At 32.0% G+C, this 18,800-nt stretch overlaps 1 protein-coding gene across 1 annotated transcript in view; it reads right to left on the bottom strand.

Annotated features, from left to right (window-relative positions):
- Positions 1 to 1,713: 1,713 nt before the first annotated feature.
- Positions 1,714 to 18,800, bottom strand: part of suclg2 (succinate-CoA ligase GDP-forming subunit beta) — a 170,599-nt gene continuing 153,512 nt past the window's right edge. The window contains exons 10-11 of the mRNA XM_048173302.1: positions 12,174 to 12,294; positions 1,714 to 2,065 (exon numbers count right to left, since the gene is read on the bottom strand). Coding sequence (XP_048029259.1) covers positions 1,950 to 2,065; positions 12,174 to 12,294 — 237 coding nt within the window. The 3' untranslated portion in view covers positions 1,714 to 1,949. The remainder of the gene's footprint in view (positions 2,066 to 12,173; positions 12,295 to 18,800) is intronic.

An 18,800-nucleotide genomic window follows, 5' to 3' on the forward strand; every position in this document is an offset into this window, starting at 1 on the left:
AGCGAATGAAAGGTGTAAGAAGACGAGGAGAAAGTGAGACAGAGGTCTGTAGCTCGAGGCACTTGATCTGGTGCGGGTGTCCTCTCGGATCGCCTGACAGATAATCCATTAAATGTTTCAACCCGATGACAAGGATGGATTTCAGGAAACGCCTGTGAACGGACGCGCTCACACAGTTCAGTACTGCAATTATGGCTAGTGGTTTAAAAACACATTTTTCTTATGACTGCAGACAATTATTCTACTACTCAATCTAATATTAAAAAAGTAAAGAGAGAAAAGAGGGAAAAAAGCTTTCATTGAAATAGTTTTATTTTCAATATTGTTGATTCATTTTAAATATACATTAACTTTGAAAATACATTCAAGATTTTAAAAAAAAAGCTATTTATATTTGTGGATGTTTAGCTTGTAAAACATCTTTATAATAAGCATAGTAGAAAAACTACACCACTTTATGTTTATTTAAAAAAAATGTAATTAAATATACATTATAATGCACTTTTTTAACATGTAATCAGGAAACTTTATCAATATTGCATTTACTGTTCAATAACCATATCAACAATACTTAATCTAGAGTTTTAAATTTTATACCCATAAAAAGTCTTATCACACCTTCATAAACAAGATAAACCTCAAATCAGACTGGGACGGTGATATCATATGGAGATTAAGAAATCAATATCAGATTTGAGATGTATTTCACAGTTCAGTCGTATAAAAACAAGGCTATTCCACTACATGACTCTGTATTGTTTCATGGTTTACTTAATAGGGAATGCAATTAAGCGATTATTTATCTTAACTGATTTTATAGTTTAATTTGAAAAAATAAATCCATACTTATAATCAATAAAGGAAACTTTCCATAAAATGCTTAAAGTAAGGCAATGAATGTTAAAGAGTTATTTATTTAAACTACAGAAATGGCTGACAAAAATGCAGAAAAAGATGCCTCATATTTTCCTAGACAGCCCTGGATTTGAGACCCCAGATTGTGTGGGCTGTAAAGAGGGTCTTAAAGAGATAGTTCACCCAAAAATGAAAATTTGATGTTTATCTGCTTACCCCCAGGGCATCCAAGATGTAGGTGACTTTGTTTCTTCAGTAGAACACAAATGATGATTTTTAACTCCAACCGTTGCCGTCTGTCAGTCATATAATGCATGGCAATGGGAACTTCATCTATAAGAGTAAAAAAAAAAAAAACATGCACAGACAAATCCAAATTCAACCCTGGGGCTCGTGACGACACATTGATGTCCTAAGACACGAAACGATCGGTTTGTGCGAGAAACCGAACAGTATTTATATCATTTTTTACCTCTAAATGCACCACTATGTCAAAGTACACACTGGATGATCAAGGCAGTTGGACATAGTGGTGTATTAGATGTAAAAAATTATATAAATACTGTTCGGTTTCTCGCACAAACCGATCGTTTCGTGTCTTAGGACATCAATGTGTCGTCACGAGCCGCAGGGTTTAATTTGGATTTGTCTGTGCATGTTTTTTTTTACTCTTATTGATAAGAGTTCCCATTGACATGCATTATACAACTGACAGACGGCAACGGTTTAAGTTAAAAATCATCATTTGTGTTCTACTGAAGAAACAAAGTCACCTACATCTTGGATGCCCTGGGGGTAAGCAGATAAACGTCAAATTTTCATTTTTGGGTGAACTATCCCTTTCAATACAGTTCTGTCCCTGGAAAAAAACTGGGCAGGAGGCCCAATGACTCTACCAGGCTGGTATGTAGCTGTGGTTCAAAAGGCAGGTGACAAAAGTGGCTTCTTCTCAGGCATTATGTGCAGTTTTCTCTGTGAATGAAGTGTGTAAGGCTGTTTTGTTTATGTCATGGTGATGCAGGCCACAGCTTTATTGGTGTATGTGTATAATAATGGTATGTTTGTTTTGTGAATGTGTGAATGCATATATGCATTTATTTCCTGGCAATGGCTGCAACGGCTTTCCTGGCCGCGTCATCGAGGTCACTGGCAGAGGTGATGGGCAGCCCGCTCTCAGACAGGATACGCTTTGCCTCCTGAACATTGGTTCCTGAACATGAAAACAAAACAATAGCAAAGATACTTTGGTTAATGGGGATTTTTAGGCCTTCACTTTTATTCTGATACACAGATTCTTATCAACAGGGTTGCAAAATGTATTTTAATAGGCTATTTTTATTTATTGGCATTTGTATATGAAGAGTTCATTTGCAAAACCCGATAAACGGCACTTAAAAAAAAAAAAAAAAAAAGAACTGACTGCTGTGCGTTATTCTCCACATATAGCACGTTCTGAACCCTAAATACGTTTTGTCAGAAAAGCCGGTATTGTCCACTGTCAAAGGATCATGAGTTCACGTTTTACAGCAGAAACTGACAAGCGCCCTTGTTGTTTGTGTAAAGAAACCGATAAGTCAGTTTTAGTGGATCAGCGTGCAGTATTCAGGTCAGGTGACAAGGCTGCTAGTCACTTCAGAAAAGATGCACTAGCTGAGGGGAGTTTTGTCAAAGCTGACTAAAAGTGATTGAGGATTTATAACTTTGACTCGTGCAAGTCCTTGTACACCATACACGACTTACATGCTGAACCCTTGGTGGTTCTTTTGCATTTGTGTGTCTGTGTGTGTGTGTGTGTGCCTATCTGTTATTGTGTGTGTATATTTAATATACAGTCAAACCAAAAAATTTTCAGACACCTTGAACATTTCATTCATTCATACAGTTTTTTCACTATAGTTAAAAAAATATATAAAATAATAATATTAAAAAATGTTAATAAAATATGACAAGATCTCAGAGTTAAACTGTCAGAAATAAAATAATCTTAATTATGTCAGATAACACTTAAGAAAAACATGGTCAGGTCAAAGTGTCAAAATTTTTATTAATTTTACTGGTAGTCCACTGTATGAAGAATTTTTGGGTATAATATGTCACAGTTTACTTTATTTTACTTTCCTCACTTACATAAATCAACTATTGTGTCCTGCACCCACTAGTAAAAATATAACAAAAATATCAAAACTGTCTGAATAACTTTTGGCTTGACTGTAAAATACATACATACATAAAAAACATACTTTCAATGAACTTTAATTTTGTAAGTTACCTGTATTTTTTTAGGTATTATTATTTAATCAAAACAACCCAACTGCAGTTTGATTGATATTACTTGGAACACAATAAATAAATAAATAAATAAATACATTTATTTATGAGAATTAATAGTTATCTGTTTTTGCAAATGAACTCTTCATATATTGGATATTCATAATATCCCCTGTTGGATAGTTTTTCAGCTTGGACATACATATTAAATATAAAAATGTAAAATGTAAAAAAAAAATATGTTTATCTAAGGCACACAAATAATTATAGTTGTAATATACAAATTAATAATTATGCACAGCTAATGTTTATTATCCAGGTGTGTTTAATTAACACAGACAAACTTGAATAATACCAACCTTATAGTTTAAAACAACTGCTTATATCTAGGTCCACACAACATATAATAAATATTAGATATTAAATATTATAAAAAAAAAAAAAAAAAAAAAAAAAAAAAAAATAATATATATATATATATATATATATATATATATATATATATATATATAATTTTTTTTGGAGGGGGCAATATTTTATAATATTTAATATCTATATATAATTTTGCATAATATCAAATATCAATATCATTTGCATAATACCAAACTTATTAAAATAAATAGGTTCTGCCATATTATAAAACAATGTTAGTAAATAAAAATAAAGCTTTTTTTGGTGTATTTTAGTTATCTATAATATCATCTATTAATTAAAAATATATAAGTAATATTATATAAATAAAATATATAATCAATAATAATAAATATAATATAATATAATATAATATAATATAATATATATACCAAACATATCATGAAAATCAATTAGTCATATCTAGGCCAACATATTATAAAATAATATTTGCAAATATAAATATTGATTATTTGTAGTTTTTAGACAAATTAGTTTAGGTCTATAACATCAACCATAACATAATTAAAAATATAAATAACACAATATATATACAAATATAATATAATATCAATTATAATACAAAAAATCATTTAAAAAATCATAACAATGATTCTTATTAGTATCAGATTGAATGTTAATATCAGTGCATCCCTAAATATCCTAACATTAACGCCTAACAAGGAAAATCTGGCTAGACTTAAAGAAAAAAAAAAATAAGTCAGTGTTTTCTCATAAAGCCGTGACTGGCAGGGAGTGAGTTTGGGGAGTGTGTCTCTGCTGGTTTAAAGAATCAATGGTGTTGAAAATGCTTTAGGATCGTTCCATTGGCTGAAAAGGACAGGAAATGTTCCATTGGCTGAATGGCAATGAGGTTGTTCGTTCCATTGGCTGGAAACACAAGTGCTCGTTCGCTGGCCGGGGGGACGTGTTGGTGCCAGCAGCAGAGGTCCCGACTGAGCACGCGCTGTATCATTTTGCCTGCCCTTGTGGTCTCCATGGTGACTCTGAATGTCACTGAACTATGGCCCCCTGACACAGGGCCAGGGCCCGGGGCCAACTCAATAAAACAAATCAGAAATCTACTCCACAGGGGTCAAAAGGATGAGGGTGGATTGAGAAAAAAAGGAAGAAAGACAAGAAGGAAAAGGAACATGAGGGTGTGAGATGTGAGGAATGACAGACAGAGCACATGTTGAGCAGCTGTTGATGACAGAGCTGCTGATTTCACAGGTGAATGTGCAGCTCCAGGGAGAAAATATCACACTCACTCAAAATGTGTGTCTCAAAAGCAAGCCTATTTAAGATGGATCTTTTTATTTTTTTTTTTTTTTTACTTTATTTTTAAATGCCTGAAAAGGTATTGTTTTCCATTACATTTTTAAAATTTGCTTTATATTATTTATTTTTATCCAATTTCTATACCTTTATTGTGTTTTATTTTAGATTTTACTTAATTATTCATATACTTAAACATTTATTTTTAACTATTATATTTTATTTTCATTTTATAAACTGTATTATGTTTTATTTAATAATTCATATACTTATTTAAACATTTTGTAACTATTGCATATTTTATTTTATTTTATTTCTATAAGCAGTTTTACATTTGTTTTTATTCATATACTTATATATTTTTAACTACTATGTACTTTATTTTAATTTAATTTATTTTATTTTTATAAGCAGTTTTATATTTTATCTAATGTTTTATTTAATTATTCATATACTTATTTAAACATTTATTTTTTATTTATATATATATATATATATATATATATATATATATATATATATATATATATATATATATATATATATATTTTAATTTTTACAAACCTTATATTTTATTTAAAATTTATTTATTTATTCATATACTTATTCAAACATTTTTAACTATTATGTACTTTATTTTAATTTAGTTTATTTTTTATCTAATGCTTTAATTATTCATATACTTACTTAAACATTTATTTTGTATTTAACTATATATATATTTCATTTTAATTTTACAAATATTATTATATTTTATTTAAAATTGTATTTAATTATTCATATATTATTTAAACATTTTTTAACTATTATATATTTTATTTTTATTTTATAACCAGTTTTAAATTTTATTTCATGCATTATTTAATTATTCATATACTTATTTATAATTATTTTTTATTTAACTATTATACATTTGTTTTATTTATAACTTTTTACTTTATCTTTAACTTGAAGCACAAGTGTATTTATTTATTTAAATTCATAAGTGTATTTATTTATTTAAATTATATATAATATAATATAATATAATATAATATAATATAATATATATATATATTATATTATATTATATATATATATATATATATATATATATATATTATATTATATATATATATCCTCATCCTTTTATGAACCGTGTGGCAAAAAAACAAACAAACACACACACACAAAAAATGAACATTATCAGATTGGATCTAGAACTCTGCCTGTGCAAAAATATCTTTTAATGCAGTATATATATTTAGGCTACACACATATATACATCTACTTTCTCTCTCTGCGCATGTATAAGTATCTCTCTACACACACGTCCGTCAGTGTGAGTGTGTTATTGTTGTCCTGCAGTGTAATTATGATAATACTCGCTCTCTCAGGAGAGAGGATGTTCTAATCAATAGCAGTTTCATGAGGAATTCAATTACCAGCACCACTTAACTACTGATATTTCAGCGCTTTTGTCCGCTCGCACAATAACTCATTTCTAACACGTCTCCCACATTTGGCAGCACAAAACAATCAATTGTATAATTTCATTAGCAGAGGACGAGGGCGAGCAGGGCCGTGTGCTGGGAGTATAGAATATCCGCCGACCGCCACTGCTTCACAATGCTGAGTCGTCTAAGGGCAACGAGAGCAAACTTCAACAAAAGCCATGAAAAATACTCACACGCACAACACTGAAGAGTTTTTTTCTCAGACTGCTCTGATCGGCGGCTCTTCGATGGCCTTGTGTGAGTCAGATCTTTGCATGCGTTCTTTTTTAACGTCATTATGTGTCTCATTCATACAGAATAAGCTGTGTATGTGGTAATGTCTCACACACATAGACCTACAGTACGGTACATTGATCTCAGCATTGAACAGCTGACATGCACACTCACTTACTGCCACTAGGTGCTGCTAGAGACCATCTTAACACCAAAACCAACCAGAATGAATCAATATGAAATGGCCCATGTCTCTGAACAAAGATTAAATTAGAATAACTAATCTTTAAACATACACACTCATTATGGAACTGACAAAATATGATTATGAACAAGTATGCATTGATATTAATAATGAGTTTTGAAAGGGGCTTTATTAGCTTTACTGAAAGCAGGTTATTTTGACATATTTTGACATTTCTATTCCAAAGTTTGCGGTCAAGTTTTTCTTTTTTAAATTAATACTTTTTATGCAGCACAACTTTTATTAAGATTGATAATAAGACATGTTTCTTGAGCAGCAAATCGGCATATTAGACAGATTTCTGAAGGATCATGTGACCCTGAAGACTGGATTAATGGCTGATGAAAATTAAGCTTTGCCATCACAGGAATTAATTACATTTTAAAGTATAATCAAATAGAAAACAGTTATTTTAAATTGTAATAATATTTCACAATATTACCGTAAAAATATTATTTTATAAATAATAAATATTTTATTGTATTTTTGATCCAATAAATGCAGCCGTGGTGAGCATGAGGCTTCTTTCAAAAACAAAAATCTTACCAAACTTTTAAACAATCATATTTAAAAGTTTGGTAAAAAAAACAAAAAACAAAAAAAACAAACAAACAAAAAAAACTTTTTATTTAATATTTAATTTAATTATTCACATACTTATTTGAACATTTTATATATTATATATTTTTATTTAATATATTTTATTTTATTAATTATATATGCTTACTTAAAATTTATTTTTGATTTAACTACTATATATTTTATTGAATTATTTATAACTTTTATTAATGACTTTTATTATCTTTAATTTGAAACAATTTCATTTATATATTTAAATTTTTAAATATACATTTTAGTGTAGAGATTGACTAGAAAATAACAGAAGAAAAGGGGGAATGGGATCAGGACATGATGTGAACCAGGGTTAAACTTGCATCGCCCACATGAGCACCATAGATGAAATAATAATAATAATAATAATAATAATAATAATAATAATAATAATAATTTAATTATTTTATGACTTTTAAAATGAGTGATGCATATATTTTAGGAGATTTTCATGCTGAAATCAGGGGTCGTATGTATAAAGCCACTCAGAGTAAAATTTTAGTCTTAAGTGTGTCATAATTCTAAGAATGACATAATTTTACCCTTCACAATTTTAAGCTTCGGAGCAATAATGAATCAGCGGTTCGGAACGCCAAAGTCACGTGATTTCAGCAGTTTGACACGTGATCCGAATCATGATTTGACACAAAAGATTCATAACGTCCGAAGCTTCCTGAAGCAGTGTTTTGAAATTAGCCATCCCTAAATAAGTCGTTATTTTGATTTTTTTGGCGCTCCAAAAATATTCTCGTCGGTTTATAATATTAATATTGAACCACTGTACTCACATGAACCGATTTAGATATGTTTTTAGTACCTTTATGGATCTTGAGAGAGGAAATGTCATTGCTCCCTATGGAGGCCTCACTGAGTCATCGGATTTCAACTAAAATAATCTTAATTTGTGTTCCGAATTTTAACGAAGGTCTTACGGGTGTGGAACGGCATGAGGGTGAGTAATAAATGACAGAATTTTCATTTTTGGGTGAACTAACCCTTTAAGTTTTAAAGGGTTTTACATACTTTCCCCTCTCATATGATATTTTTGATACAATCGAGCAATTTACACTACTGAAAAACAATAAAAATATAAACATTTTATATCATATCTGACTACAATTTTAATCATTTTTTATGCATCTATACGAAATAGCTGTTTACACTGGCAGTGCAGGATTTGAATATGTAATGCCAATTATGACAGCAATGCCAATATGTCTGTACATGCAAACTGAACAACAAAATTTTGAGTATAACAACAATGTAACCAGACGGGAGCAGTTTAAGTGCTTATAAAAAGATGAGAGAAGGAAAATATTTTCATTCATTATGTGTCATTGACAGTCTTAGGTGTCTATATGAAAGAGCTGATTGTAGAAAAGCTGGAAGAAAAGAGTACGAGGTTCACACACACTCATGTATACCTATAGTCTTTTTTGGAAAGGTGGAGGGGCTGGGGTAAGATTGGCCTGAATCAATAGGCAGCTAATACAACTAAATTCCTAGCTGGGAACCATCTTATAGCGATCTGTCAGACATGATCAGCCACAGACAGAGAGACAGAATAGACGATCGATCTGTAAGCAGCATGCTGCCTCTTACACCCATTACTAGGGGCTTTCAGGCCACTGTGGCTAATTCACTTTTCCAGAGAGGGCAGGCGAATCTGAGCCAGTATTGCTTTAAGGCATTTTCATTTGGATGGAAAATGCTTTGTGAAAATTGTGTGTCAGTAATTACTTTTGCCCTGTGTATGATATGAAGGCTTTTAGCCATTTAATTTAAAGGGTTCAAAATAAATAAATAAATTCCAATGAAAATATTTCATAATTAATCATTTATATCATTAATTAATACAAATATATATATATATTAAAATATTCCAAATCTATGGGGCTTTCTTCAATGAATCACAACAGCAGGAAATTTTGACATTTGTGCTTTTTTTCATGCAATTACAATGAATATTGAAGGCTTTCAAGCTTGCAAATACACTGAAAAAATATCATGAAAGTGGTCCATATGGTCAACTCACTGTCTTAAAGGGTTAGTTCACCCAAAAATGAAATTTCTGCCATTAAGTACTCATCCTCATGTCGTTTCACACCTGTAAGACCTTCGTTCATCTTCGAAACACAAATTAATATATTTTTGTCCGAGGCTATGTGATCCACACATGGGCAGCGACATCATTGCACCTTTTGATGTCCAAAAAGGTAGTAAAAAAACATGGTTAAAATAGTCAACGTGACTACAGTGATTCAACCTTAATGTTATGAAGCGACATGAATACTTTTTGCGTGTCCATGTCCATTCAGTAGGGCTGCACGATATATATCGCGATTTATCGCAAATTTTATCGCACACGATTTGGCAAAGGCTACGATTATTTTATGCGCAGCTTGTCAGAGCTGTATGTCTCTGTGATCAGTAGTAAATGCTTCTCCATCTGAAAGCCAGAGGGCGCTCTCGGGCAGAAACTCCAAATATGCCCTGCTGCCGAAGTAGAACACACATCATTCCAGGAAATCCCTATGGGCATCATACTATCGCTGTAGCTGAATAAACAGATGATTGAAACGTTTTGATTGATTAAACATGACTAATAAACACACGACTGCCTTATTCTGTGTAAGAAGCCACATCATCTCACAGAAGGACGCTCAACTGTCGTTATGAAGTGAGTTTGGAGTAAAAACATGTTATTAAATGTTGTTTTTTGTTGGACAAGATGTTAATAAATGCTTCTCATGTCTGGAAAGATGTTTGACGCGTGTTGCTTTTTCAAATGCACATTATAAGCGATTCAAACTCGCAGTGCTTTCAGATGGATTAGCATTTGGAGCCATATTTCATTGACAAGCTGCGCATAAAAAAACGCAGCCTTTGTGACTTCATAATCGCACTAAGAATAGCGTTTAAGCGCGATTTCAATGTTATTTTTCGCATTGTGCAATACATCGTGCAGCCCTACCATTCAGTATAAACTCGATAATACAGCTAGAACTATGTAAATAGGCTGCATGCTTCATTTAAATATGCAAATAAGAACATTAACCTAGGGATTAGGAATGTACAATGTGAAAAATCATCTTATAAATATGCAGAATTAATTGTTAAAGGGATAGTTCACCCAAAAATGAAAATTTGATGTTTATCTGCTTACCCCCAGCGCATCCAAGATGTAGGTGTCTTTGTTTCTTCAGTAGATGTGTCAATGTGTCGTCACGAGCCGCAGGGTTTAATTTGGATTTGTCTGTCGTGTTTTATTTACTCTTATAGTCCAAGTTCCCGCTGACTTGCATTACACCACTGACAGACGGCAACGGTTGGAGTTAAAAATCATCATTTGTGTTCTACTGAAGAAACAAAGTCACCTACATCTTGGATGCGCTGGGGGTAAGCAGATAAACATCAAATTTTCATTTTTGGGTGAACTATCCCTTTAACCCCAGGTAAATTATGAGCCATGTGAAACGTGAAGAAAAATACCCCAGGATTCCATTTTTCCGGGGTTTAGAATGACCCAGGGTTAACTATTTCAAGTGTGAAAAGCCCTTATGAGTATGCAATTGGTTGTCTGTTACAGCATCTAGCTGTAACATTCTAACACTGCATCGTTTCACACTTTACAAGTTTGGCACCACAATGTGGGGTTAACACCTCAAAAGCAGTGCTAACCCTGCTCTAGAGCCTGGGTAAAAAGCGGTGCTAACCACGCTTCTAAATTACAAGTGTGAAACGTTCCTTGCTGGCTATGCAGGCCACACTGAGCCATCGGATTTCAACAAAAATATCTTAATTTGTGTTCCGAAGATGAACGAAGGTCTTAAGGGTGTTGAACGGCATGAGGGGGAGTAATAAATGACATTTTTTTCATTTTTGGGTGAACTAACCCTTTAAGCTCAGCGTGAAAGGCCATTTTTTGTGTTCCTCACTAAAGGAGCAGCCACATTATCAAAATTTTACAAGGAAAAGTGTCTATTGTCAACAGTGTAGCGATGTCTGAAGCACAACTCACACAGAAGTTACTTTCAAACCAAGCAGCTTTTTGTTGGTCAACAGGGCAAATTCATGCGACCAACTCAAACCTGTTGCGAAATCTCTCACTAGATTCCTGAGCGCCTAACTGAAATGACTGGATTTTGCCAATGATGGTAAATGTGACAGCACCTTAAGTCATACAGATTTGAAATGACATGAGTAAATGATGACAGAATGTTCATCTATGGGTGAACCGTTTCTTTAACTATTTCAATGACGTATCGGGCGTATTGCCATCAGGTTTGGCCCACATGTGCACTGAGAGTGCAAATATTATCAGAAAATTAAATATAATGTGTATTTAATTTTGCTAAATATCTTCAAGCTGCTCTTGTTCTATATTTAAGCGGTCCTCAGAAGGACAGGGTACGGCATGGACAAACGAGGGGCAGAAAACTAATGGAGTGGAGTATATGACTCTCTCTGGGCAAAACGACTCAGCTGTTTTCTGCCAATTATCCTAATGGCCAGATGGGATCAGGCCGGGCCCAGTGTCACACGAGCAAGTAGCATTAGCATACACAGGTGAGAGGTCCCGCAATCAACGCCTGGCCCCTCTGCTCCACTCACTGCCACCAACAACTGCTGCGGCGTGACGCGCTTGCTAACCAACACCAACAAGCTCTTCACTTGACAGATGTGGTTTTGTTACAGGTACAGAGAACATTTTAAGAAATAAGAGGTAAATTGCAACTTTTGAATGCAAAAATGGACAAAATTTGATTAAAATGTTATTGTTTGGCCACACCCACCTTCGAGCCTGACCACCAGGGGAACCTTGAGCTCCAGTTCTCGGCAGGCTTTGGTGATGCCGTTAGCAATGATGGCACAGTTAACAATCCCTCCGAAGATGTTTACCAAGATGGCCTCCACCTGAATGCGGGAACAGAAGTGAAAAAGGTTGAAAAATATGCTTTATTTAGATAAAAACATAGCATGTGTTAAGAAATGCAAAGTTTAAGAAGATATAAAGGCAAGAAAGCAAAACCTTCAGGGTTCTTATACATTTTAACCAGCAAAATCAGTTCATGATTACTGGATAAGTTTTTTTTTATCATTAATATCAATCAATTTCAAGACAATTCAACATTTTGATTGAGGATAACTAGGAAAGTTTATATTCAGGATGAAATATCATGGAAAATTCATTACAAGCTCTATTATTTATAAAATTGTATAACATTTCCAATACTTTCAGGCTATCCATGACTGGAGAAAACCCAAAGCTCATATGAATAAAGAACAGCTGCCAAATAGGCTATTAGCACTAGTATGCTAAAACCTTCATGGGCTGGAAAAGAGATTTGAGGTGCTTAAGTCCTGAAATGAGCAGGCCACCCGAAGAGAAGCTAGATATTTCAGCTGTGCTAACAATGCTATATAATGACCATAATTCCTCAAAAGAAAATAATCAGATTATACTTCAACACAATCTAACAATAATTTACATAAATGTATAGTAGCAATCAAAGGGATATTAAACCGTGCAAACACACACATGCATAGAACAGCTCGTGATTGTGTTACTCTTACAAGGTAAGAATTTAAATAACTCAATGCCAATTTATTTCAGTCAAATTAGCAAGTCAACAGATCAGATTAATTTGGCATGTTTACTCATAATCTATGCTAATCTGTGGGAGTGACTGCTGGCGGTGGTAATGATGTTTACATGTTTGAGGATTAGAGAGATATTGGCGGATTCCATCGAAAAATGCTGTTACCCACTTTACTGGCTAAAAACTACAGCTCCTGTGCCTTGAATTAGTATATTGTGAATATGAATTTAGATAATAGCAATGTCTTCTAAACACTGGGATGCTAATAACTCAATCATCTGTTACATGATTAAGAGGTCACACATTACATATAGCTTGTACTTTGTAATTTCACACTGTAACAGCATTATGCAATGACATTGTAGCTATTTTTAAAAGCACTGTGGCATTATTACCCATGTTCTCATCCTGCTTTTTAAGAAAAAAATTGTTAGCAAAATATAATAATAATTATAATAGTAATATAATAATGCATAAAATAAATAAAAAGAAAAAGCAATTATGCCATTGTGAACTATGTTTATCCAGCATTACAAATGGTCATGGAATGTATTATTATTATCATTATTAATAATAATAACAATAATAATGTAAAACATGTTAAAACAAAACAAAAACCCACAACAATTTCAAACTGTTTATCAGGAATTTATAGACAAAGTTTTAGTAAAATGTGTAATTATTATTATTATTATTATTATTATTATTATTATTAATAATAATAATGTAAAAACATGTTTAAAAAACAAACAACAACAAAACTATACTGCCATTATGAACTATTTATCCTGAATTTTTAGACAAAAAATTCTGTAAAATGTATAATTAATAATAATAATAATAATAATAATGCATAAAATAAATAAAATGAAAAAGCAATTTTGCCATTGTGAACTATGTGTTTATCCTGCATTACAAACGGTCATAGAATGTATTAATAATAATAATAATAATAATAATAATAAAAAATGTAAAAAAAAAAAAAAAAAAAATGAACTGTTTATCCTGAATTTATAGACAAAAAATTTCAGTAAAATGTATAATTAATAATAATGTAAAAACATGTTTACAAACAAAAAACAACAACAAAAACAATATTGCCATGATGAACTGTTTATCCTGAATTTTTAGACAAAAAATTCTGTAAAATGTATAATTAATAATAATAATAATGCATAAAATAAATAAAATAATGCCATTGTGAACTATGTGTTTATCCTGCATTACAAACGGTCATAGAATGTATTAATAATAATAATAATAATAAAAATGTAAAAAAAAAACAAACAAAAAAAACAACAACTGTTTATCCTGAATTTATAGACAAAAAATTTCAGTAAAATGTATAATTAATAATAATGTAAAAACATGTTTACAAACAAAAAACAACAACAAAAACAGTATTGCCATGATGAGCTGTTTATCCTGAATTTTTAGACAAAAAATTCTGTAAAATGTATAATAAATAATAATAATAATAATAATAATAATAATAATAATGCATAAAATAAATAAAATGAAAAAGCAATTTTGCCATTGTGAACTATGTGTTTATCCAGCGTTACAAATGGTCATGGCATGTATTATTATTATTAATAATAATAATAATAATAATAATGTAAAAAAAGTAAAAATAATATAATAATAACGCATAAAATAAATAAAATGGAAAAGCAATTATGCCATTGTGAACTATGTTTATCACGTAAGTAAAACAAATCATTATTATAATTATGATGACTATCATTATTGACAATAATAATAATAATACATTGAAAGCATTATTATAAGTTAAATTATACAAGTATGAGCCATTTATTCTGCATTAAGCACAAAATGTGAGTAAAATGTAACAATAACAACAACAATAATAATACATAAGTAAAATAAAAATAAATATAATTAAAAAAGAAATTTTTTTATATTTAAATATTCTAACAACTCCATATTTAATACATACTAAATAAAACACAATTAGGCTTTAATGCATTCAGAGATATAAGACAACATTTTCGATAATTAAATAGATTTTACAGTGCATTCTGGAAATGCAACAATTTTGACAGCCCTCAGAAAGACTGATTCCCTAGACAGTGCACTTATTATTGAACTAGGGAGCCGACTGAGACACACCCAGCCACTCATACAGAGAAAAAGCAAATCCAAATATGATTTTTACATAAAAAGAAGAACAATCTAAGATAACCCCACAGGCTGACAGAGAGGAGAGGTGAAAAGACAGAGACAGAAATAGATACAGGCCGAGACTGACAGACAAGTAAGACAATGCCTCCTCTCCAACAGGTACAAGCCCACCTGGTTGAGCAGCCAGATGGCAAATCCAGATCTTTACATCCTGAGACAATGCATACAGCTAGTGCTTCATTGTCAACTTGTGATATAAATGTATCCACACCCAAACAAAAGGAAAAGAAAACACATCTGGCTGTGGTTCTTGCTGACAGAATAAAGGGCACGCAATGCCACAGATTTCAGCATGAGACCCTGAAACGGCAGATTCCCACTCACACAGCAGATGAGTGTGGGGTCTGTTAGTGGATCTGACAGACTGGATGGAGACAGAGAGAGAAAGTGTCTGTAATGTCCAGCTGCTGATGCTGGCACTGCCAGACATTTACCATGACTGCAGAATGTCTACATCTGTTGCGTCTTCCCCATCAATCCCCGTCTGAACTACTGCTGTTTACACATTAATGCACAACTCTGGCAAGACACGGAGAGGAAAAAGTATGATATGTATAGAGACACAGTCACTGCTCAGCTAAAAAGGAGTAATACTTGACCCAAACCTTTCAATTCAGAGCTCTGCTCAAACTGAGACATCTGTCACAAACACAACCACATTGCTGCAAGTCAGACTGACTCTGTGTGACGGAATAAAACTAGTCCAGCAATCAAATCACCAGGTTTAAAACTGAAAAAGTCAGAAACCATTTTATTCAGTATATGTTTTTCCCCATTACAAAGTATATTGTCCGCACAACAAACTGAGTGAAAAGTTGATTAAATGGTTATTTAAAATCCCAGATTTTTTTCACTGTGGTCTCAGTGAAGTAAAATCACTAAAAGCCTTCCTTCTGCCGGAAAAAATTAGTCCCTGACCGTGAACAGCAACAGAAGTTACATTACTACGCCTTTAGATGGCGGCAAAGACCGTCTTTATAAGTGTGTCAGTCAGTAGCGAAGACTTTTACATTGAAAAATTATTGTGAACAAGATGCAACTGCTTTGACTATCGCTGTCAGTCACGGGAAAACCCCTTAACCGTTAAAAGGACAAGATAATACATCAGACATTTAATCAGATTTTTTATTATGAACATAGGACTGACCTGAAGGAAAATGCTAAATCTGAATGCGGGTAATAAACTCGCTCACTTGAACTCTTTCTTTCAATACTCTTGTCCATAATACAGTAAGCTTCAATGAACAATATCAATTGAGAACAGTTTATGTTGCTAAGAGTGGTTGCTAAGGGTGTTGTGTAGTGATACACAGAACTGTTGGGTGAAGCGGTCATGGCCGTGTTTTATCATCAATAAAACACAGCTATTGACCAATCAGAATCAAGGACAGGAACTACACACACACACACACACATTTGTTTATATACATACATACATACATACACACACACGTTTGTTTATATACATACACACACATACACACACACACACACACACACACACACACGTTTGTTTATATACATACATACACACACACACACACATATATATATATATGATCAAATATTTTTTGAAATACAGGAAATTTAAAAATAATGTAAGGTGAATACAAAATATGAATTGATAATAATGATTTTCTGTCAACTTAAGACTGAAATACAGAGTCTTTAATTAATATAAATTTTCTAAGATGATGATAAAATGTTAATTTAATATGAACACACACACACATATATATATATATATATACACATATATATATATATATATATATATATATATATATCAAAATACAGAAAATTTAACAATGAAATATGAGATGAAAATAAAATGTTATAATATTACAGTTTTAAAAATTGATAGAATATGTGAAAAATTAAGATAAAAACTGATGTGATGTCATTTTCTGTCACATTTGAGTGACATCTGGTGCATCCTAAGCTCTGTGCTGTTCCTAGGAGCTTTAGGTTTTCATTTTCATTGACTGTTCTGCTGCTCAGGTTCTCCCTACATTCCTCACACCGGCACTAGGGGGCAGCACAGATCCAGGAGCAACAGCACGGAGTCTCATTCTACAAACAATAGCATCTTCAGCAGCAGCATATTTTTCATTTCGGCCTTTATTGTGCACAGTCATATATCTTCCAGTCATGCGTTTCCTATTGACATCTATGTATATTAATGATACAGGAGGCATGATTTATGCTTTCTCGTACATGAGTAAATGCTGCTTCGTAAAAATATAGTGCACTTCGCTCAAACTGCCAGTGGGATTTAGAATGAAAAAGAACAATCGCGATAGAAACTGTCAGAGGTGCAGGATCTTGTTTTCTCTCTCTCTCTCTTTTTTTTTTTTGCAAACAAACTCGTTTTACCATTGGAATGTCGGACTAAACCTCCAGGCTTGCACATTCTGAACCAAATTTTGAGCATATTGTATCAATGTTGAAGTGGAGCACACACAACTCGGCTTAAAGCAAAGCAGGCTTTGCTTATGACAGTGAGATGAAAAGAAGGGCTGAATGTACTACAGGTAATGGCACTAAGTGGCAGACCACAGATAATAGTATGTATTGATCTAGAAAATAACATTTTGTGGATATGCTAAATATAAAGCTTTCTTACATTTGATTTTGCTAATGTCAGCTGTCCACTTAGATAACAAATCAATTCTTGCTTTTTATAGCTACAACAATCCCATTCATATACTCATTGTTGTGCACAAGCTTATATTATATCAGTTTATAACCAATTAAGGTAATTAATGCTCCTCTTAATCAATCAAATATGTTTAATCAATGAAAATAAGCAATACAATACAGCAGCACAAATGATGCTTTAGAGTAAAGAGCTTTGGAGTCATCGTTATATCATCTGTACTCCTAGATATAGATAGATCTCAGAGAATAATAATGCTTCAAATAAGAATGCACTTTTTGGAAGCTTGTTTCCATCAAAGAACAAAAAATTAAAAAAGGTAAATGCAACTTTTTATCTCAAATCTCTGACTTTTTCTCGTGATTGCGAGTTTATATCTCAATTCTTTTTTCTCGCAATTGCAAGTTAATATCACAAATCTTTTTTTCACGCAATTGTGAGTTTATATCTCACAATTCTGACTTTTTCTTGCATTTGCGAGTTTATATCTTACAATTCTGACTTTTTTTCCTGCAATTTCGAGTTTATATCTCACAATTCTGATTTTTTTATTTTTTTTGCAATTGCGAGTTTATATCTCACAATTCTGACTTTTTTCTTGCAGTTGCGAGTTTATATCTTACAATTCTGACTTTTTTCCCTGCAATTTCGAGTTTATATCTCACAATTCTGATTTTTTTTTTTTTTTTTTTTTTTGCAATTGTGAGTTTATATCTCACAATTCTTTTTTCTTGTAATTCCAAATTTATATCTCACAATTCTGACTTTTATCCCCTCATAATTCCAAGTTTATATCTAACAATTCTGAGAAATATAAATTCTGAAAGATAGAACCTGGCAATTCAGACTTTTTACTTTCAATTGCGAGTTTATATCTCAATTCTTTTTTTTTTTTTTTTTGCAATTGCGAGTTTATATCTCACAATTCTGATTTTTTTTTTTTTTTTTGCAATTGC

The sequence above is a fragment of the Megalobrama amblycephala genome, linkage group LG21 (genome assembly GCF_018812025.1).
Source record: "Megalobrama amblycephala isolate DHTTF-2021 linkage group LG21, ASM1881202v1, whole genome shotgun sequence".
Classification (NCBI taxonomy): domain Eukaryota; kingdom Metazoa; phylum Chordata; class Actinopteri; order Cypriniformes; family Xenocyprididae; genus Megalobrama; species Megalobrama amblycephala.